This window comes from Zootermopsis nevadensis, unplaced genomic scaffold (genome assembly GCF_977971745.1).
Source record: "Zootermopsis nevadensis isolate Lab colony 2312 unplaced genomic scaffold, Znev_1.0 Znev_ptg000001l, whole genome shotgun sequence".
Classification (NCBI taxonomy): Eukaryota; Metazoa; Arthropoda; class Insecta; order Blattodea; family Termopsidae; genus Zootermopsis; species Zootermopsis nevadensis.
Window position 1 is genome coordinate 10,490,588 of NW_028259133.1, and position 22,780 is coordinate 10,513,367.

The 22,780-nt window shown below is 34.1% G+C and overlaps 1 protein-coding gene and 1 long non-coding RNA gene across 4 annotated transcripts in view; one reads left to right on the forward strand and one right to left on the reverse strand.

Annotated features, from left to right (window-relative positions):
• LOC110829915 (uncharacterized) overlaps positions 1-22,780 on the reverse strand; it is a 588,956-nt gene that overhangs the window by 527,031 nt on the left and 39,145 nt on the right. The window lies entirely within an intron of this gene.
• Dfd (homeotic protein deformed) overlaps positions 1-22,780 on the forward strand; it is a 68,284-nt gene that overhangs the window by 19,450 nt on the left and 26,054 nt on the right. Inside the window, exon 2 of one of the 2 annotated variants that reach the window (XR_015533584.1) lies at positions 931-1,856. Coding sequence is in view for 1 of the 2 variants with exons in the window: in XM_022064132.2 (XP_021919824.1) it covers positions 931-1,586 (656 nt within the window). In the remaining variant the exon portion in view is untranslated. Of the gene's footprint in view, positions 1-930; positions 6,066-22,780 lie in introns of those variants that run through there. The other variant, XM_022064132.2, reaches the window with a different exon arrangement.

Below are 22,780 nucleotides of genomic sequence, written 5' to 3' on the forward strand. Positions count from 1 at the left end.
TTCATGGAGATCATATTGTTTCTCTACATCAGGCATATCTAGCTCTTGGACGGCAAGACCTCTAAAGTTCAATGTGGCCTGACATAGTTCTCCCATTGTACACGACGTGTGGCCTCAAATGTCCTAATTTTAATAACTTTTAAGATTCAAAATTATGAGAAATAGGTATTTGTGTACCGCTGTTTTATATTTAAACTAAATAAAGTTCAAATGTGTTTAAATTAAATTAACATTTGGGTGTCTGTGTGGGAAAACAGAGGAATGAAAAGTATAATGATTTAAGCTTAAGTTTGAAATCAGTGAAAGTATGTGGTTATGATTTCCTCCACTCCTGTGATGACCCCCGAAACAGACACCTGTGTTTAAGTAGCCCGGAGTATACACTGAGTTTGGCCTGGCTGCTACAGACATGTGCCATAAGAGAATTTATTTGTACTTTATTTCAATGGTTCCCAAACCCGGTTACACTGAGGCTTGTTCAATGGCACATGAGAACACCAGTTTATAAAAATTATAAACTGAAATTAAGCAATTTCAAAAAAAATTATTAATGGTATTTATGAAGTAGTTTTCTACTCAAATGTACGTTTATAATTAAATTTGGCCTTACCATAAGGAGTTATGTGTATTATAATTATATTTTTGGCTCCTCAAAATAAATTTATTGGTGTCTCAAGAGTCCACGGCTTCCGTTTTTAAAAACGGTACTTTATTCAATATACGGCCCTCGAACATAGCATTTCTAACGTTTTCCAGACAAAACCGAAGAATATATTTTGTCATATGCGCCCACCTATCTCTGTATGCTGAGTGGGGCGTATAAAAAGATGCTCACAGTAATCGCGATAGTTCCACGCTTGTATGGATTTTACCTTAATGATACGACAATAAAATTAAATTTAACTAACAGTCAATGATTTATCTTTCCAGCGAATGGGTCATTCCAGCCGGGCATGGAACCAAAGCGCCAGAGGACAGCATATACCAGGCATCAGATACTGGAACTGGAGAAAGAGTTCCACTACAACAGATACCTGACCAGAAGACGAAGGATCGAGATCGCGCACACCCTGGTTCTGTCCGAACGACAGATTAAAATTTGGTTCCAGAACAGACGTATGAAGTGGAAGAAAGATAACAAGCTACCCAATACGAAGAACGTTCGTAGGAAGACAAACCCAGCTGGAGTCACCACAACCACGACTAAAAACAACTCCAGCAGCACGAAAAGTAACACATCTTCGAGATCGAAAAACAATGGAGATAGCAGGAGACGCGCAAATAATAACAATACAAGCAATCCTAATCCTATTGTTACGAACACTGTAGCTACTGACATAACCAATCATCAGCAACATCACCAATCCCATCACCACCAGCAGCACCATCTGGGAACGCCATCAAGTAATAACGTGACTGATCAGCAACAATCACACGGTTTAGTTACGACAATGCAATCAACAATGCATCTAAGTTCGCCGAGTTTGGTTTTAAGTCAGTTGACTCCTTTAACACCGGCTCAAACATGCGGCCCGGCGCTTCCACCAACCACAATTAAATCTGACTATGGATTAACGGCGCTATAAAAACGATAAATAAACTACGAATCTTTTATAATATGACTCATTCAGTGCATCAAATTAAAACTATGAATTTTCCTTCCAAGAGAAAATTGTTACCAAACTATAGGCGTGGGAAGACGAATATAGTTAAGTGCCAAAAATACTACTAATTACGCTACGTTTATTGTAACTGTGAAGGTAAAGTTGTTTCCATGCTTAAGCGTCAACCGATGGGGACGTAGGAGGAAATGGAGGCAAAGATCCACGCATTGCTAACTTCGGCATTTGGTAGAGGTGAGTGGTCACATTCAGGCTCCAGCAGCTCATACATTTTGGATAAAACGTTTCGTGGGCCTCAGAACCAGTTTGTACGTGGTGGCAATATTAACAATTCCGACTCCTGTTTGGAATAAATTTCTACAGAGCCCGTAGCAGTCATTTTGATAACTGAGCTATCCCGTTGTTCTATAAATGTGAAAACCTGCCTCATATTCCATAGCATTGACTGTTTATTTGAACGTAATTCTGATAGCATGCCATTATCAATCATATATACCTGCCGAAAACCCGACAAGTTTCGAGCTAACGTTTGTTTGAACACTGAAGTTGAAACGAGGTCTTCAAAATGTACATACGTAAGTGAGTAACTTTTTAAATTTTAGATCCTGTTTTAAGTTCTTATAGAGCTACAACAAAGGACTGCCACCTGCTGATAGGCTCTGTGGCCTACGAATGTGAAATTAGTCGAAAATGCATTCGACACTGTGAATAATATTGAATAGAATTTCAGGTTTCACGACGATGAGTCCGAAGATGGTTGTTTTCTGGGTTGTATAGACAATACGGCGCTACAACCTAGGAGAAAGCCATCATTAAAAAATACTGCTTCATTACAGCTATCTATATGATTCAAAATAGCGACACGTGTCAAGTAAATAATTTTATGTGTGGACTCGCGAATTATGACTTCAGCATTATTTACGTTTTTAAAATATGCTCTTCCATTATATAAGTTTCTATTGCGTGTACCAAATTAATTTTATTTGTCAACAAAATATTCAGTTCTTAATGAAATGTGATTTCTTCTGATTGAGTAACGAAGTTTTGGTAAGGAAATGGGCATCGTTTAAATTAAAGGTGCAATTTTTAAATTAATTTTAAGCAGCTTTAATACTGGTACTTAGCTGTGTCGAATTTCCACAATTTACTCTGAATAACGCTTCTTACATGCATTAAAACTAAATTACAGTTTGACGAAACATGTTTTTCCTTTTCATTATATGTACCTTAATTCGATAAACTGGAAGATTTTTATTTATACTAAAACAATTCAGGATATAACCTAATTGTTATTGAAAGCACTCCATACGATACCACTGTACATACTTTAGTAAACTGTTATCATCATGACTCATCAGTTCAGTTCAATCTATTACGTTTTTATGCATCATTATTTGTCGTAACAGTTGATAAAATAAACATGAATCAAACATGCTTTAGGGTTTTGTGTTTTATTAACTGTACAACTACGGAATTAAAACGACTATAGTTTTTGAAATAAAATCGAATTAATCCCAAAATTTAAACCAAATTTTGCTCAAGAATAAAAAAAAAGTACTACTATTATATAAAATATAATTCCACCTCTGTTAGCAGTTACATACATTAAAAAATCCTCTAACACAAAAAATATAATCACAATAAAATATTTTAATATGAATTGATATTATAAGCACCAATTTTCGATTAGCCAACACCCTTCGCCTGATTTAATTGCGTCCGTATTAAGCTGTGAAACAAGTGTGTCACATAACCACTTGTATATAATAAAATTATTAAAGTCTATTTGAAAAAGCTTTAGAGTTTAGAATGTTTAGACACATAAATCAAACATTAATAATACTTAAAAGAAAGTTCCTTGTACCAACATCCATTCATCAATCACCCGTATATGCATAGCTTATATTTATACATACACACATATATGTGTCACCATACATAAACAAAAGTATACAAACTTGCTGGTACCAAAATTCAAAAGAAATGGGAACTCTGGGAGATAAAATTCACATAAAAGGAAATAGCACTACCTATTTAATAACCTCGAGGACATGATACCAATAAGAGTGTGATAGAATTAAAATCAAAGAGCAAAATAAAACGAAGTTTCTTGCATTGACGTGTAAGAAAATATTCTGGACTAAGACATATATATGCAGTTCATATCTAGCTGTTCGTACTTTACTGTTATAAGATTTTATTTTTAATCAGAATTACAAATAGACCTTTTACTTTGTACATGGAATTAAAAAATTAAAGTAAAATACAACAATTTTTGAAGCTTTAGGATCTTTCACACCAAAAATTAAACGCCAAACGCATCTGATGGATAAAATATCAACTACAGTATGTGTAATTTTGCTATTTGAGCTTGTCTATAAACATTAAAAATATATAAAAACTGAAATGGGAAAATAAAAACTTTTCAATGCCTGTTTTTGGCAATGATTTTAAAAAGTTAAGTGCAATTAAAAATTTTAAAATGCCAAGAACGATTAAAAAAGGACACTTTTAAAATGATATAAAAATGTAAACACTGAAAAATGAAGCTCGAAATATTTCTTTTTGTTGTCTGTTAACTTTCTACTTGAAGGAACAAATTTCATGCACTGTGGGCACACAAAATTTAAGTGCAGTTTTAGGTAATTTGGTGGCGAATTATGCACGCTAATTAGCAATTTGCGTATCAAATAAGGATAAAACAGCTTAATCAGTTATAGTAACATAATTACGACATAAAATATGCTGAAAATAATATACCGAGTGATAAAAACAAGTGTCGGCAATGTAAGTGATGCATAAATTATTGAGGAATACTTTCGAGGAAAAACTATATGTAATTTGTGATATTTCAGGGGAAAAAACGTTTTATCGACGTTCGCACTTCATCAGAGATCTGCCTTCTTAAACACAATTACTCTGTTGCACTGAACAATTTATCGTTGACCATATATAGGATTGCAATCAAAATGTGGTTATTGTTACATATGGAAAAATTACATGCCATGTAGAATTTTGGTGCATACACCTTAGTGTAAATTATAAAGTGATATAAATGAAAAAGTCAAAATTAATCAAGGCTCCGTACTGTTTCGTGTAACACAAATAAAATATAATGGATTAGTTGACACCGAAATTGATCTAAAATTAATTTCTTTTGTTTTTGTTGGTACTAAAGCGATGTACGAATTTTAGATTTCTTTTATTTGAGCTATCGATAGCTATAGTTAATTTATATAACAAACTGGGCATGTCACAGTGGTATCTAATAATGGAATAAATACGAATATAAATAATTCTGTACTCATATGTGTTGAAATAACGACAACCAACATAATCAAAATAACATCCAAAAATTTGTCAATTATTTCTATCGTAAAACATCGTTGTTTGTTGTTTTGTTGCTGATTGAAATCACTGACTGCTAATTTATCTTTTGCTTGTGTTTTCGCTTTTAAGTGGCGAAATTTAACTGCAAGAATTTGCAAAATAGTCATGAATAATGTGTATCATAATTAAGTCAAATAGTTTTGTGTTATGTTTTCTTTTGTTCCAAAGTGTGTTTATTATTATTATTAATTATTATTAATACATAATGTCCAGTTTATTTTGATCAAACAGTGATGTGCCACATTAGTTTTGTAAGAAATGAGATGCAGCGTACTGAGATTTGCGTTGCCCGAAGTGATCGATAATGTGTATCAAGAAAGGAATAAGAATTCAAATTTTTGAATTTAAAACCTGCTAAATATAATTGGATCGGTTCTAATTATGACAACTGACGATAAAATGTCCCTTTAAGATCATGCATTTCCATTTTTAAGTGACTGTCTTCAAAATAATGACAGAATACAGATACTAATGCTTTGGTTTATGAAATGCAATGATATTGTTTTTAAAAACTGAATTATTTAAAGTTGTTTAGTCAAAGAAACGGAAAAAAGATTAGAGACACGTGCCCTGACACTAGGGTTTGTAAATTCAAGATATTATTGAGTTTTGAATAAAAGATATATTTGTCTTCGAATTTAAGGAGAAATTGGCGCATTCAAAATTTTACATGAAATATTAAGCCAATTTTCTATTTTGTAAATAACGAATTGCAAATTAATTCAAATAATGGTATTCATATTAGGACCGAAACCATGAAGGCAAACATTTTATTGTTTGTATAATCAAGTTCAAAACCAAACTCAGGGTGAATTTTAGTTTTAAAAGACATGAATATTGATGAACTACTGATTATATTACGATGTAAACAAAATGATTTGTCGTGTCTTAAGTTTAAGTCTACTGCAGACAGTTTGAAGGAAAGGAAGGTGATGAAACATGTGTGTGGAATTTGCTCGTGGTATGTTTATTATGATATACAGAGAGTGAGTGTGAATAAATGTCGCATTAATATACATATGGCAGTAAAATAAAGAAATAAATAACTGCTCATGTGAGTCAATTTATTTCCAGTTATACAAGACTGTTTCAACGTGTTACTCATTTAAAGATATTGTAGAAATAATAAACAATTCCTCATCTGTGAGAACAAAATTTTGTCCTGCAACGTTTCTTGAGCTATTTTATTAGCCATGCTCAACCATTTTGTTTCAGAGTGAGTTTTCACTCACTCTTTACCAGCGAGAGTCTAATTTTGATCCCAAACTATGCGTGTGGCGCATTATGAAATCGGAATTTTTTTTTTAATTTGAATAATTCATGCAGGGTTCTAAGTTTTCACGGCGGTGAGTCTGAAGATGGCTATTTTATGGGTTGTTGCGCCATGTAGTCTGGTGGAATTTTATAGACGTTTCAGAGGTCCTTGCTGTCGCCATAATCAGAGCAATGGAGGCAGCAAGGACCTCTGAAACGTCGGTAAACTTCTACCAGACTACACGGTGCAACAACGAAGAAGATAGCTATATTTATCTTTTCCATTTTTGGCAACGTATGAAATTACTTTAGTCTTAATCCTTTATGAGACTTCATGGGCCCCTGGCTTAGAACCGCTGTTCTACTGCATCAGTATTCCACGTTTATTAGAGACAGAAAATTACATAATTTTTTTTAAAACTTGCAATCTGAAAATCGCCGTCTGTTAATTAAGGCTACTAATATATCCATAATATATATGGAGAGTGGTTTGCAGACCAAGTATCTTCCGATTCCTTATTATATATTTTACCTTCATTGCTACATTACATTCGTAATAATTTTGATTGTAATTTAATAATACTGAACGTATGGACGATATTAATTATCATGTGTTTATATCATAGATCGTATATAGTTAATATCAAGGCTAAGGAAGCTATTCGTAAACTCTCTAATTGATAAAAGGCCAATTAGTTTCATACACTTTCAAAATTTTTAGGTGAAAAATGAAACAACATTATACCTAACTTAACGAATAAAACGTTCCTGCCTTCAGTACTTAAATTTGATTTATAAAGCCATATAATAAATCTATATTTGACTTTATTTGTGCTGCAAAGTAATACCAAAAATCATAAGAAATCTGTTGTGAGAACACGAATACAGAGGACTTTGCTTGGATTCAGGATCTCTACACTGTCGACAAAGATGAAATACAACTGCATGAACTAGATGGGTTAGTGAGGTCTGCGTCTTCAAAAGTCTTCTGTTATGTCTTGTGACTTGAGAAGTTGCATTATTAGCTGCCGGGTTTGATGGATCACCAATTCATCATCACCACTTGTCAAACACAATTTACAGCTCCCCAAAGGGAGACAGTTCAAGTCCGAGATACACTCAAACTGAAGAAAGGCAAAGCAACTGGCATCCCTCTGAGAACATGTTCCGCCTTGCTTCACACACTTCACTACTATCCTTTCACTTAAGTGTGATGAGCCGGTAATGTTGAATCCAGACACCGCGCCTACCCTTTCTCCCATAAGACTAAACTGTAAACATTAGAAGAGAATTGGCCAAGTCCTTACTATGCGCAATGAAAATGGGAAAATATAGGGCTGGACTCTCTCAGTTTCTAGTTAATGCCCCAAGGACTGGCATAAAAATTCTTCTTTAGCTTTCATCACAATTCTTTGTGGTAACAAACTGAATTTCAAGGCACATTTACTTGTCAGTCTTGTTGTAGAACATTTATAACTTGTTTTAAGCATACATGCTGTTGCGTGTTGATCGCTAGGTTGACAGTCCGTCTACACAAAATTTTTTATGGTAGTCTCAATGTTTATGAAGAACCACTATATGTTTCGACCCTTATTTTTCATTTTAGATGGTTCTCTCACGTGCTCGAAGCTAATAGATATGATTGCTGAATTATATAAATATTTTAAACAGATACCATTAGCATGGATCTGAGCCAATGCTTTGCAATTGTACGTAATAGGTATGTGACTGAAAGCATATGAAGTTTGGCTTAAGGTAGAAACATTCTTTTTCCTTGGATTTAAAAGCTTCTGCTAAAATGGCAGGGAGATTATAAATTGTATGGCCACTTTGTAAGATGTTGGTTAAAACGATGACTTAAAACTTAGTTGTCTTTCAAAAACGGAATGAAATTATGTCATTTTTAACAGCCTTTACATTTTTACTACTCAAAATAATATATGAAAATGTAAAACTTGAAGCGCATATTTTCACAAACTCTCATCTCAGACATTCGTAAGGCCGCCATTTTGGTGGTTTGAGAGCAAGAAAAAGTACGGATAATATTGCATGACGTGATGTATTTAATGAGTTCCATACAATGGCTGGTTGGTACAATATGCATCAGAGACTATAAGTTCGCAGACAACTTTCAATTTGTTACATTGTTGATCTATGTATTTAATAGATTAGCATAGAAATAAATTAATACATTTTACCTAACACTTAATATTTATGAAATATTTTTAAAATCAAGATTTACTGAAGTAAAAGCTCAGTTCCGTTTATTATTTAAGATGAGGAAAGGGTAAAGTTTTACAAATTCTTGATCCTTTGTAACATCAAAGCATTTTAAAGTTTTTAGTTCGCAGTTTTCCCACAGAAAACAAGGATACCTACACAGATACTGAGACTCATAAACTGACGTTTCGATTGTTACTATTGACTATTGAAAAGCCTTCTTTCTCGGCAACTAAAGGGGACAGTTTACTTAATGCTAATTGCTTGTTCTGCCCACTAATTTTCGGGTCCTTTACATTGTCAACCCCTTGTCAACCCTTTAGGAAATGGATACATTTCTTTGACACTTTTACTTAAAGGCCGCTAATACAGGGATTTTCATGTGGGATTACAGACAACAGCTCCGTGCTTACAACTGAGGCAGTCCATTTTCGCACGTTTCCATGACGACTGAGTTGACTAGCGCACGCTTCAAAGCGCTTTAAAGAGCTCCTACTTATTTTCTCATCATGCGCAAGGCTACGACATGTAGACATTATATAAATAACGTTTTATTCTATTTATTTAACAACGCTTTATACAGTATAGTCTTGGGTTATGTAGCACCTAGACATATTTTAAGGTACGGTAGGTAGTCTATGGAAGAATTTGCATGAAGATACTGATTGTCATAAACACCGCGGTCAGAGAAGCATGTTGTCTGGCCGAGAGTCAAACCGGAAACTTTTGAACACAAAGCAATAGTGTTTACCTCTTAATCCTTTGAAACCGAAGCCCGTGTTTACACTACTTAAATACTTAGTCCTTAAGTCAAAGAAAGCACAATAGGCCTAGTTATGCCTTATAAAATATAATTTAGTTAATGGTATTTTGGTAAATAATAGCTTTTACTCTAAGAATCATGGGAAAGCCATAAATACACTCTTTGATGAAAATGCAAAATTACTAATTGTTAAAGCACGTGGTACACGTAGCTTTAAAGAGTTAACTGCGATGTTCCGTGGCATATAAAACGTACTCAAAATTTGTAATGGAAAATGTTATCGTCTGCACAAAGGTTTTAAATTCTAAATGTTAAAAAATGCATCCTCAAAACTAAAAATCAGGTTCCTTGTCGGTTGTAGAATGAAGACGGCGAAATTTTTCTGCTGAAACAAATTAAAGGTTTGACTGAATATGTGTAGAATTCTTGCGAAATTAAATATTGGAATAATGAGATTTGCTATTTCAAATCATGGCAAAACTTTTTTGAGATTAAAAGGAACATCTCTTAACCTTTTCTAACCTTAAAAGGAAATAAATTATTTTGTTTCTCCCTTAAACAAAGTGAAAAATTGAATGAAGGACAGAGAGGTTATTCTCTCTCCGTTGTCTCGAATGCTTCATTTCCGAAAATATTTTTTGAAATTTACAATATTCTGTGTCGGTGGTTCTACTCTAGAGGCTGACGCGAGAATGCAGTTTTGTCCATATCGGTCGCAAACACACACACACACTCCCACAGAAGTTAAAATCAAGAGTTGGCTATCCATTGTGTATATAAAGGTTCGTCGTAAAAATTACAATGCACTAAAAACATAATTCTTTAACAAATATGAGCAATTTCATATGCTTACAGATACTGTTGTCATTATGGCTGGGTTTTAAATAGAACATTTTGTATTACACCTAGGCCTCATCATCATCAGTCAAGCTTTCAATGTTGAAAGTTGGTGACCCAACACCTGGGCCTACATAATTATAAAATACAGTTCATAGCTAATGTTCAGATAAAAAATAGGCCTACAGAGATGTTGGACATAAATTTGCTTGACAAAGTCTTCTTCAAAGGTTCTGTACTACAAAGTATAGCAATACAAAAATAAAAGAAACTACCTTCAGATTTTATTAAAAAGTTATTTTGTGTTATTTTTTTTATTATTTGATCTAACTTCATAAGTCAAAGTTCTTCCTATGAAGCTTAGTTACTCATTTGTTTAAAAACTCATAGTTTAAGAGATTTAACAAGACTTCCATAATAGAACCCAAATTTAAAAGGAATTTTAAAGATATTATTATGTTATTTTTTAAAAAAAACAAAAGATTTTTGTTCCAAATTATATCAAATGTTGTGATGTCAATAATAAATGATTCTTCATTTTGAAATATTTTGAAGTAGCAGGGAAAATATCAGACACACTAGTGTATGAGATTTCTACAGCCTACCATATTATTTAGCTAGAAATAACAAACATATTGTTTGAGAAAATGGCTGTATTCCGCATTTAATTCCTAATCCGTTCTTCAACTTCTTCGTCAGTGACAGAAAGTCCTTTTAGTTTTCTTAGTAGGCTTATAAGAATACTGTAGCACTTGATGGACTTTAAACCCACTGCTGCTGCTACAAGCAGAGTAGGCCTGTAGTGTTACTTGTATAAGAAACATCTAGGGAAAGCTTTAATACTCTGTAATGCAACACGCGTAGCCAAAATATAACATCGTGCTTTTATAGTGACCGTTCTACTGCGTGACGAAATTCTGTCTAATTTCACTGTGACCTAATGGCCTAAGTGTTTCGACAAATTTGCATAAAATTGTTCGGTTTCCTGTCTAAACTTTTATGAATCTTTGTAAAAAATTCAGTGATATGTTATTTTAAGATGTGATTCTTCAAGGTACAGAATCATTAATCTTGGTAAAAATATTTAACAATGTCTTATGGTTTTTTTATTTTCCCTCAGTCTACGAAACAGGCATTATACACATTTCGCCATTTTAGATTTCGTCATGTGGAGGGTTGGTGTTACAGGGGATGGAAACCCTTAGGGTAAGGAAAGGTCTCGCTTCTAGCCCAAAGGGGGAGGAGAGCTGAAAATCTGTGATGCAGCATATTCATGTGCATGGAGGAAAAGGCTGGACTGTGTGAGGGGTCTAGGGGACGACTGGATATCCTTGTATCAGCGAATGGAATCATGCCTCGCTCTCCCACCGGCGAACCAACACTTCAGCCATGATGCTGCCTTGAATACACCCTGGTCTGAAAACATCTGAACCGTCCACCCTACTGAGATAAAGGAATTTTTCGAAGAGCTGTTTGCGTTGTATTCTTCTTTCCAGTAATTTCTTGAGCTGCTTTTCCCACAAGATGTGCTGTTAAATACAACGTAAGTGAGAAAGATTAATATAAGACTCTGTAACAGACTATTCAGGACACGCAATGTTTACAAATCTAAAATTATTTTATTCTATAAGTTTTATAAAGTGAAGTTCGAATTCTTGCATTCTAGAAGTATTCGTCCGCTACACGCAACCGTCCGGTGCAATTCTAGTTATTAACGGCGTTAGTTGTTCTACGGATGACTTAAATAAAGCAAGTAACTTCTGCCTGCTAAAAACAGATTAACGTCGTGTTGTATTTATACTTCGTTTATTAAGGAATGCCAATTCGTAACATTAGCAGTTCTATTGTTGATAGCGGTATTTGTTTATTGAATTTCTGCTATCTCATCTCTCATCAAACAATGAGCACGAGATGATGACAATCAACAATGAGATATCTCAATAAAAATTTATATGAAGATAAATTGCAGTGCATACAGGTAGTCGAATAATGCTGTTCAATCTCATTAAATTTTATAGCCACATTTCACTTGCTAACATGCTGTCCGAATATGTCTCAATCCGGAATGAAACAATAATTAAATTTCACAGCAGTATCTATAGAATAATTATTATTATTATTATTATTAAACTATTCTCCGACTGACAATCAATTCCTTAGATGATTTTATGGTATTTAATATAAAAGAAATGGCTAATTTTTTGTACAATAGAAGAAAAGTTCTTTTAAAGCCATAGTAAATTATTTTATGCATATATATATATATTTAAGGACTATCTAACCGTAAGATGTATTTCATGATCAACAAAACTCTAAATAATTGGATGATTTCTGTTCATTTCATTTCATTGATGTCACAGACCGGGTAAAAAAAATATTTTTTTAAGTGCATTAGCCTATGCGGCACACAGAAAATATTTATGTAGCTATTACGTATGAAATAGTATAAACTACTAGCTAGACAGATTACATGAGGAATGTATAATGCATAATGCATGCGTGTAATTCCTTGGGTTTTGGGAGCAGAAATGGGCTACAAATGGATTTATCATATAATATTTATACCGTTCATAAACATAGGCCATGATATGAAGTTGTTAGGCAAATATACGAATTAACAGTTCTGGAAAAAATATGAGGTCAGTTATTGATGGAAATTTTCAGAGGCACAAGTCGTGTGATCTTAAAGCTTGCGTGTAGGCCGCTGTTGAAAGAATAATATTAAAGTGACCACGCCATTGCATTCGACAAAATTTCACAGTCTCCGAAGAAACAGAATCGCCTTAAGTTTAGAGAATTATGTTATCAATAAACGGCTTTCTTGATAATATTAGGCTAGTTTGTGGCGCCTACTTCTTTGTGTTAACACAGTGATTTAAGAAATTCGGTGATACGATCTATACTGGTTTATTGCAGACGGTTTTCAGATTCGACTAATTCAAAATTTAATCGAATTGTCCTAGTCTACGTCAGATATTGCCTCACTTTGTGCCTGAGAGCATGTTTCGTAAACCATTACGGAAACGCAGGGATAAAATATACACAAGATAAAGTACACTATATGACACTATTCGCGAGTATTTTGAAAACTTTTAACGAGAAATTGAACTGTTAATGTCTTACCTTGAAAATGTTCTGTAGATATTGCATATCAGGCATTCCGTGGTTCGCAAATTTTGAACATTGAACGCATAATCATACGCTTTACTAACTGAAAGTTTTTAATTACTCATATTAATATACACATATATATGTTCTAGTCAGAATACGCCATACATTTGTATCGCGTGTATACAAACACTGAGCACGTGATGGATAAGTAGTGTCAACAATTATAGTAAAAAGCACGAATACAAATTTTTATAAATAACTATATATAATCGAAGCGGCTGAAACACGAGAATCGATCTTAGGTCAATTTGTTTTCGGAACTTTAGAGCAATAACAGAACCAAGACTATTTGTCAAAATAATTTGCAGTTTAAACTGTAACTATTTAACTAAATCCTTTAAAAGTCTGGAGAAATTATTTCAGGAGTAGGAAGTAAATGTCTGAAACCGCTAAGCAAAATTCTGCTATTGCTCACTAACGTGAGCCAGTTCAATTCAATTCACATTAAAACCTGTGTGTGTGTTCCTGAAATACATGTCATCATTGTCTTCAAAGTAGAAAGTATTTAAATTACGAGAAAAATCATAGTAACTTACAGGTTCAAGAAATTTTCTTCCGCTTTGACGGTTTTCTCTAAAATTTAATGGCTTTGTGTAAAAATTCGATTATGGTAAAGTGGAGTTTTGTAGGGGAAAGTGAACATGTAGAAGGATATATTACTATTGGTCTAGTTTGGCAATAGGGCCGTAACTTTAAAGCACGTCAGGATGATATTTTCTGCTATAAATCCATAATACCGCGTGTGTGCTGAATGCATAGCGTTAGTGGTGAGTGACAGTTGCCGTTACCAGTCGACGCATAAAATCGATACCTAAAATGGAGCTTGATTCTCCTCCCAGAGAATATATCGCATTCGTGAAATCCGGCATTAATCTCATCTGGCTCACGTTATGTTATTCCTAGCATGAATATTATATTGAATATCTTCAAAAAGCTTTGTTTACAGTTTTTCAAGTAGGATTAGACTATTTTCATTTCGTTTTGTAAAGTTGAATCATCCTTCTAATTGCAGCGATGGGATAAATGAATCGCATAGCAAGACTGCATTACTAGAGAGAGAGAGACGAACGTCATAGCCAACTGCCAAATGTTTCATAATCACTTGCATAAGCAAAGAGTTTTGTAACAGCAGACCATGAACGAAGACCGAAAAGGATATTCGTTTTACCCTAATTAAATCTGAATATTGTTTTATTTCAACGATAAAGTATCAGTATGTTTAATGAAACCCGGATTTTTAACTGTTGCACAGAATGTGTGAATATATGCTGTTTATTAATTTATTGTCAGATTTTAGAAATAAAACGTGTAAGAAGTCCGTCTTCAGGCTAATTCATTCTTTTGAAATGTTATCTTGCTATGATTTTATTTTAGACTAATTTGTACTAATGCCCAAACACTTAAACAAAGTTATGCCAGAAAGAAAGAGAACGCATTCACTAAATTACAGTGACTCAACGAAGTTAACGTGAGAAAAACTTAGTATCATCATCATTATCATCATAGACCGAATTTCGTAACTAGTACTTATTAAAACATTATCGTATTTTAAGTTGGCAATATATTTGTTGTAAAACTGTTTAAATAACAATGTATTGATTCCATAAGAAGCGGTGAAATTTATGACTAGCTGAATAAGTTTAAATTGTACCACTTACGTATGCAGTTTAAAAGTGGCAGCATGACAGCCACATCCATTAACTGCCTTGTTTTACGAGGTATATTTAAATACGAAATTCATTTTGTAACGCCTAAAAATTACTTACCTCTGACCTTTGGTATTTTACGCATGTTAAGAATTGTACACTTTTCATCCGCTCGCTTGTCGCGAAACAAGACTAGATACACGAGTTTTTTTCTGAGAATTCTAATTATATTATTATTGACGAAAGCTGCATGTAACTCAACATTAAAAAAATTGAATTGTATAATTCAAATAATAAAAACCGCATCAATTTTATTTACTATGTCAAATGTGTATCAATATTACGTTAAGCCTGTATGAGAGACCTAAGTATTATGTTAGAAATTAAATTTTATTTTCGCTATTATGTCGACTTTGTTTATTTTCGGCAGTAAGGAAATGCTTATTTGTTTTATGACTTAAAATTCCTCTTCTTTAGACAGCACAGACTGAGAACGGAATTGAATTATCATTACTTTATGATCAAAACACTATCTCTTTTAAGGTCACTTCCTTAATACGAGAAAATGTCTCAATTGATTATCCAATTTAGTTTACTTTGTTCTAATTTAAATCTGTTTTCGTTTTTCGTACATTTTATTTCATGTTGTGTTTATTAGTGTCTGCCTGCTGTACGCTCTTTGCTGTTGGCAAACACAATAATAAAATAACTGAATTCTTATTATCATCATCATCGTAAAATGATTCTAGATTTCGAATTAATCACAGGAATGTAAATTCGGCAAAGCCTTAAATATGTGTTAAAGAAGAATTCGTAAAGTTCCAAACCAGAAAAATTTTACAGTACTTTATTATCATTTTCTTCCAATAGTGATGGAGATATTAAAATACCACACATTAACGTAGACGTCCTGATAAAGATTTAAACCTGCAACTTTAGATAACATCATTCCACTGTTTTACGTCGACACGTTGGCGTCAAAGTAACTTTGATGGAAAGGGTGTGATAAGACTGACGTCACACATGATATGAAGGCTTCGTTAGTGTTTATCGGGTGACTTTGTACCCCCCTCATTAGTTATTTGTGTTAGTGAAGCTTTGGCCTCTGAAAAGTTGAAATACTTTTGATACCTTGTTCTATAAAACCGCGTCCAATTATTATGAAACATTTTAACAGATGATGGCGATGGTGGGAGGACCGGAACAGACATTACTTTAATCACGCAGACCCTAAGATGAGAAAGGACTGGGCAAAAGAAAAGAATAAATAAAAGCAGGCGAGGGATAAAATGTAAGGAGAATCTGAGATGGATTCTAATTACAGGACTAGGGTACCTGGATGTCATGTCAAGCTGAGGAGACGCTTCAAATTGGAGACTGGACCACGTGAGCGACCCAGCTCCACCTTCAATCTATTGGAAACCGACCTTTTCTACCTGTAGGTTCATCAAACTGTATATTTCGAATTTCAGTGGCTCACTTAAAGCAAAAATGGCTGACACGTACAGAAACAGTTGTTTGTGAGGTTAAGTATTTGAACAGCTCGAATGCTTGACAGTACCAATATGAAGTCAAAACATTTACAAGCTTAACGGATTTCATTCTGATTTAAGGCTTAGCAAACCAAAAGGTTCACCATTGCTAATGACAAATCCCGCCACTGAACACAATCCTGACTTAGTAAATCTATCTCCCATCTTCACTACTTACATTCTTATGATGCATCTTAATGTTAACCTCTCATAGGCTTTTCGACCTTTCAGGCGGATATTTCCCAAGAGGTTGTCCCATTAATATTTCATAGACATTCCTTGCCTCCCCAGTCAAACTGCACGCCTAACCCACTGAAAACTGATTAATTTAATTATTCTGGTAATAGTAGGTAGAATTTGAGTGATAGGATTTGAAGTCATCACAGCGGTGGAAATGAGGGATTTGGTCTTTTGCATTGTGACATCCCGTAGTCTTGTAGGAGAAACGAATCGCCTCGTCAGAATAGGACGCTGGTAACGACGTGCAAGACGACAATATCACAATCCAAAACCCCACAGTTCATAAAATAAATCACTAATTTCGTCATGTTTAATGTCATAAATTACTCCACACTTCTTTGGTATAAACATTTTCCTGACCATTTTTTAAGGACTGCTACAGCTATAGCTTGAGGCAAGATATTTATTTAGAATGATACGGTATCATCTAAATAACAGGGTAATTATTCATTTCGAAAATTTAGGCATAAAAGATTTAAAAATGAAGTCGCCAGTTTAAGATTTGAGACTGTGCATTCTAGAATTGGCGTATGTTTTAATTCCACATACTCTGAAGCGAAAAGGCAGAAATTTAAACTGTTTTGTTCAAATGATAATATGTATCAGGTTCTCCATAAATGTGACCGAAACTGAAACTAAAATATATGATTCTGGGTCTGAGGTATAATGAGACATGACTATACTTCAACGTGGTCTGTTGTTTATTAGAACTGTATCTACCGGTTTAAAAGGGGAGGGGGAAGTTAAAAAAAAGCCACCTGCCACGACATGCGGAGCGATACTTATCGATATTACAATAAACGTCTGTCCATCCGACTCAAACTATCGATAATGCGACGTCTCGTAATATCGGAAACATGTAAGTGACTATGGACCACCCAGCAATTGGCGATACCTACTCGCATTCCAAAAGAAGACCCGTTGTCCTTACCAATTAACTTTTTTTAAGCACACAACAGATCGGGTAAACCTAACCTACAGAACAACTGTATATCAAAGTGCACCCTTCTGAAATTATGACACGTTCCCAAGGTCATAAAATTTGTTCAAAAACTTTAAGGTTACAGAACCTACATATATAATACATTGCACAGAATTTCTTCAAAGAGCTTCTAATCTACTCGCTCAGTTTTCCAAGAAAATTCCATCTATCACAAAACTTATTCTGAATTAGTTCACTTCATACCTTCAACACAAGTTGTTTTTTAATATCCATTTTTATATTACCCTCCTATGCACGCTTTAGTATCCCAAGTGATTACATCCTTTAAGGTCTTTGGCCATATTTCAGTTGATACAATTCCTGAACGTTTTATCCTCTTTGATTTGAATGACCTAATAAAATTTAGCGAAGAATACAAATTATTAATGCTTTTATGTAATTTTCTCTCTTTATTCCAAACGTTCTATTGAGCTCTCCATTTATTACTCTGCCTGCCCTCTGTTTCTGTCGCCCCTTACAGTTGAACACGCCATAAATTCAAAGTCTCTCGTAAGACTTGAGGTTTTCACAGCGGTGAATATGAAGATTTCTGTCTTCTGGGCTGTTGCGCTGTGTAGTCTGGTCGATGTTAACCAACGTTTCAGAGGTCATACTGCCTCCTGAATTGCCCTGATGACGGAGGCAGTATGACCTCTGAAACGTTGGTTAACATCGACCAGACTACACAGCGCAACAATCCAGAAGACAGAAATATTCAAAGTCTCTCATTTGTATCACCACTTTCAACGTCAGGAGCGCGTACACATTCAGGAAATTTTCAATAGTTCATTGAAATTACCTCTGTACTGTGGCAGAGTAAAGAACTATCAATAATCACATTGAATGACAATAACAGCAATATACTGCTGAAATCTTAATGAAGTTATTGACTGGCTCTTAAATATTTCAAATTAAGTACTGAAGTAAATAACAGATTTCCCCACATAAGTTACAAACTGCGTCGTAAATTAATTACTGTTAAATACAGATAAGTTACACATACTATACACTGGTATAGCAGAATGAAAAAACTTAAAAAAACTAATACCAAATGTCGTCACTTAAAACGGTCGTCAGGAAGTTTCATTCACCTCCCACTCTCACAATTATCTCCCTGTTATAATCCCACCTTCCCTCCATGTTGCAACTGGACGTTTTCTAAAAGGTTTATCTAATAATATAATTTAAGAGATTTATTTTCGAGGATTGCTGTCTTCTGGATTGGTAGCAGCGTTTAAGCCGATAACATTGACCGATATATAAGAGAAGCTTATTGCTTCCATCATCAAGATGATCAATTAAATACTGTATAATTTCCTAATTTGATTATCAGTGAACCAAGATAAAAATATTGTCTTTTTAGTGATTCTGATATCTGGAATGATATAGCCTTTGATAATAATAAAGAAACTAAAACCTGAGCATTATGGAAACATGAATTAATATTACTTATTTAAAAGATAAAAATTAGGAACAAATAATTTATTTACACTTTCACAGGAAATCAGTGCTTCACTAGGTTCGCTATAAAGATGCATATAGGATACTTATATATCTGAGCAACTTAATCGGTAGATTAAGTGGTTTTAGCAATAATGGTTATTGAAATGAGTGTAACATGTGCGCAATTATTCAATTTCACACTTGTGGATATTAGGGTGCGTATCAACTAGATCTGTGAGGGTAATAAACTGTTTTCAACCCCTCTTATATCTTCCCTCCCTTCAAAATCCTTTGCCTCCTATCTACATGTTGGTCTGTCTGCAGTGGCTAATTAAACATACCATCAAAAGCTCATGAGGAGGAGGGAGGTGTAATGAGGTAAGGTAGAACGAGAGAGACAGCGAACAGACCTCATCTGTTCACAGTCGAGTCCCCAAACAGAACTCAAATTAACCATGTCACTCATTGTTCCCAATGTTCTAATCGGTCTCACTGACTGGGGACTTAATTGTCATTGAAATATTGCACATCTACTGAAGTCAAGCCAAGTACAGTGTCCGAGCTTTGTTTACTGACAGAGCTTACGCGTGGCGTGTTCACGTCAAGCGAATACAGCCATGTTTTGTTTACTGTTGCACAGTTACAGGATCTACGCCGAAGGTGGTAGACGAAACACTTATAATGAATTCTAATTAAGAGTACTTCTATTAGGATCTTAAAGGACCTAGTTATGAACTGTACAGTATACACCCTCCGTTATTACCTTCTGTCCATTTCAAGAAGATATCATAAAAAGAAAGTTGTAGTATTGGTTGGTAAAATTTTATTACCAGACGATTTTTACATAATGTTTGCTAATAAAAGATAAATAGGCCTAATTGCACTGAAAATACATCCACACATTAATAGATCAAACAGAAGTGCTTTCATATGTTTAAACTCCAATTTCCCACCATTTTGTGAATCGAATTTTATTACTGAACCTAATGCCGTATAAGTATATTCAATCATCATTAGGTCGTCTGACGTTAAATTGTAAAAAAAAAAAAAAGTTTGTGTCAGAATCTTTCTTCGTTTTTATGTGAACGAGAGACTTTTCTCACAGAAGAAAAGAAAATCAACTGACAAGATCCGACTCTGTTGTACACAAGCCGGATACAGTCGCGCGAAATGTTTGCCTGACCTTATTATCTGAATCTCATCTTCTAGTGACACCTGTCGCTCAAGTCAACAAGCTAGCAATAGACATGAAATAGTCTTATTAGCCCTTAATTAAATTCTATAGTTACTCCACCAGCTGTTCCAACGCTTGCCGTCTCTTTGGTCGAAGCTGCTCTTTGTCACGTGACGTCTTGTGGAGAGAAATCACTGGAAAGGAGGAAGTCAGGCGGAGTCCTTGGTAAGCGAATATGTATAAATGAGGAACTAGCACACAGGAAATAATAAATAATTCTACAAATAAAGCGCATATAATACATTTAGGACAATATTAAAACTTATTAGACATAAATTCGAAAATAGAGCGAGAAATTGCACTAGATGATAACATTCAGCTCTTAAAACAATAATGTTTGTATGGATGACACAGAACACCGTAAAGACTAAGTGTTGAAAAATTATATTTCTCACAGTAACTTGTAAATTAACTCAAATGTATTAAAAACTGAAACATTTCATATCTTAGGTGAATGATTTTTTATTAATAGTCTTTACTCCTTGCCGTTAAGTACTACATTAATCTGCTCTTTAGCAATAAAGTTACCAAAATTCATTTTATACATTTATATTTGTTTGCCATACTATTTCGAAGTTAATGCTATAGTTCATTACTCAAAGCAGATCTCTGTAGCAAACTGTTAAAGATTTACAGAACTTCCAATGCGATTTTAAATAAAAAAAACTAATCAATTCATTACAGTACTATATTTAACGTGTTTTCAACTAATAATTATATTATATAATTAAATTAAAATTGCAATAAAACTAACAACAATTATAACATTTTTATGCTATCTTTATAGTAAAACAAGATGCAAGTTTTTCCACTTAGGTCGAATAAATAGAAAGTCATTTATATACTCTGATTGTAAATTATCTACCTGGGGAGAAACGAATTCAAATTTACATCGGAAGAAAATATTACTAACAACGGCCTTCTAATAACAAAAGTAGACAAAACTACTGGACCTCTGAAATGTTAATATGCCTTCTGTGAAGACACTGCAGAGATTTCAATTCCTTACACAGAGTGGAATTCTGATGTCATCACAAGAAGCATTCCTCATTTTCCGGACACGGTGTAGCAACAGCTAGGGCGTTATTCCTGAGTTTCTATTTATCATCATTATAAAAGTGGCTGTCGAGAGCAAGTAATTAGGAGTGATTAAATTCTCACTATAGCCCCAACGAATCGTCCAGAAAGCAGAGGAACCAGATACTCCATAATACTAGAAAGAAAGAGACGTGTCGGACAGACGGGCGGGCAGTGCTTGAAAAGAAGAAGAGTAGAATTGGACGGAGTTGAAGAGCGATAGGAACTTGTACTGTCACTGCAGGCATTTCTCGTTAATCGAAGACAAGCATTGGATGACACACGCTTATCAAAGTCAAATTGAAATACTGTAGAAGGGGGACGGGCTGAATAAACATAATGTGCCCTGAATTATCATCAGTCACGATGCTAATTGTATGCAGCTGCGTGATTTGTATTTCTTAAAGAAAATACATGAGACATTTTTAAAATGAAGCTTTTTTTATGAAATGTAAAAATTAATTTAATTATTCATATTCTACATTCAATAATTCGCCCTTTTAATATCTTCAAAGATTAAAATCAAGTTAATTGTTAATAAAAATATCGTTAAAATACCACGCATTTATGACTATGATGTACTTTGTTTTCTTGAAGGTAAAAACCGCGTTTTGAAATATTCATGTGTCTCCTTTATTATCACTCATAAACGTTCGCAGTGTTTTGTCGTCATAAGTCACTTAATGTATTTTTTCTATGAAATGCTTAACAAGGAACTGGGAAATAAACGCTGAGATATGCGGTCTTGGTGTACTCCGGGGTGGAATTTAGGTAGTTTTTGTCTATTTTGTGTTACTTTGTATCCAAAGACCTACATACAATATAGACCTAATGGCAAAATACATACATGTAACGAAAGAATGCCATTAATGGCTTTATATCGGCCTGAAGAAACTAAGATATTGAACACAGAAATACCTTTTTAATAACAACAATAACATAAGCACATATTTTTAAAGTATGAGCGAGGAAGCAGCACTCTAATCATTTTAATAGCTATCGTAACATTAAACTATCGACAAATTTGAGATACTCAACCACCTGCAACAACAAAAATGTATAATTATAACACATTCCATTAACAAGAACATACGGTACAGACCATCTAGGAGTTGCGGATAGAGAAGACGGACTAAAATACGTACAAACAAACAGTCGTGCACACACAAAAGCAGTCCTCCAGATTTAAGGTTGTGTTTGGGGTAACAGGTCTTCAGCGTAAGAGTTATAGAGGGGCCCAGACTTGGAAGGATTGTTTAGCAGACTCTTGTAAACAAATAATAAACCTCCGGATCCTAAAAACAGCGGGAAAACTTTTTGAATAGCTAACTTAGCTTTCGGCTTCTAAGTAACTGACCAACTTTATAGA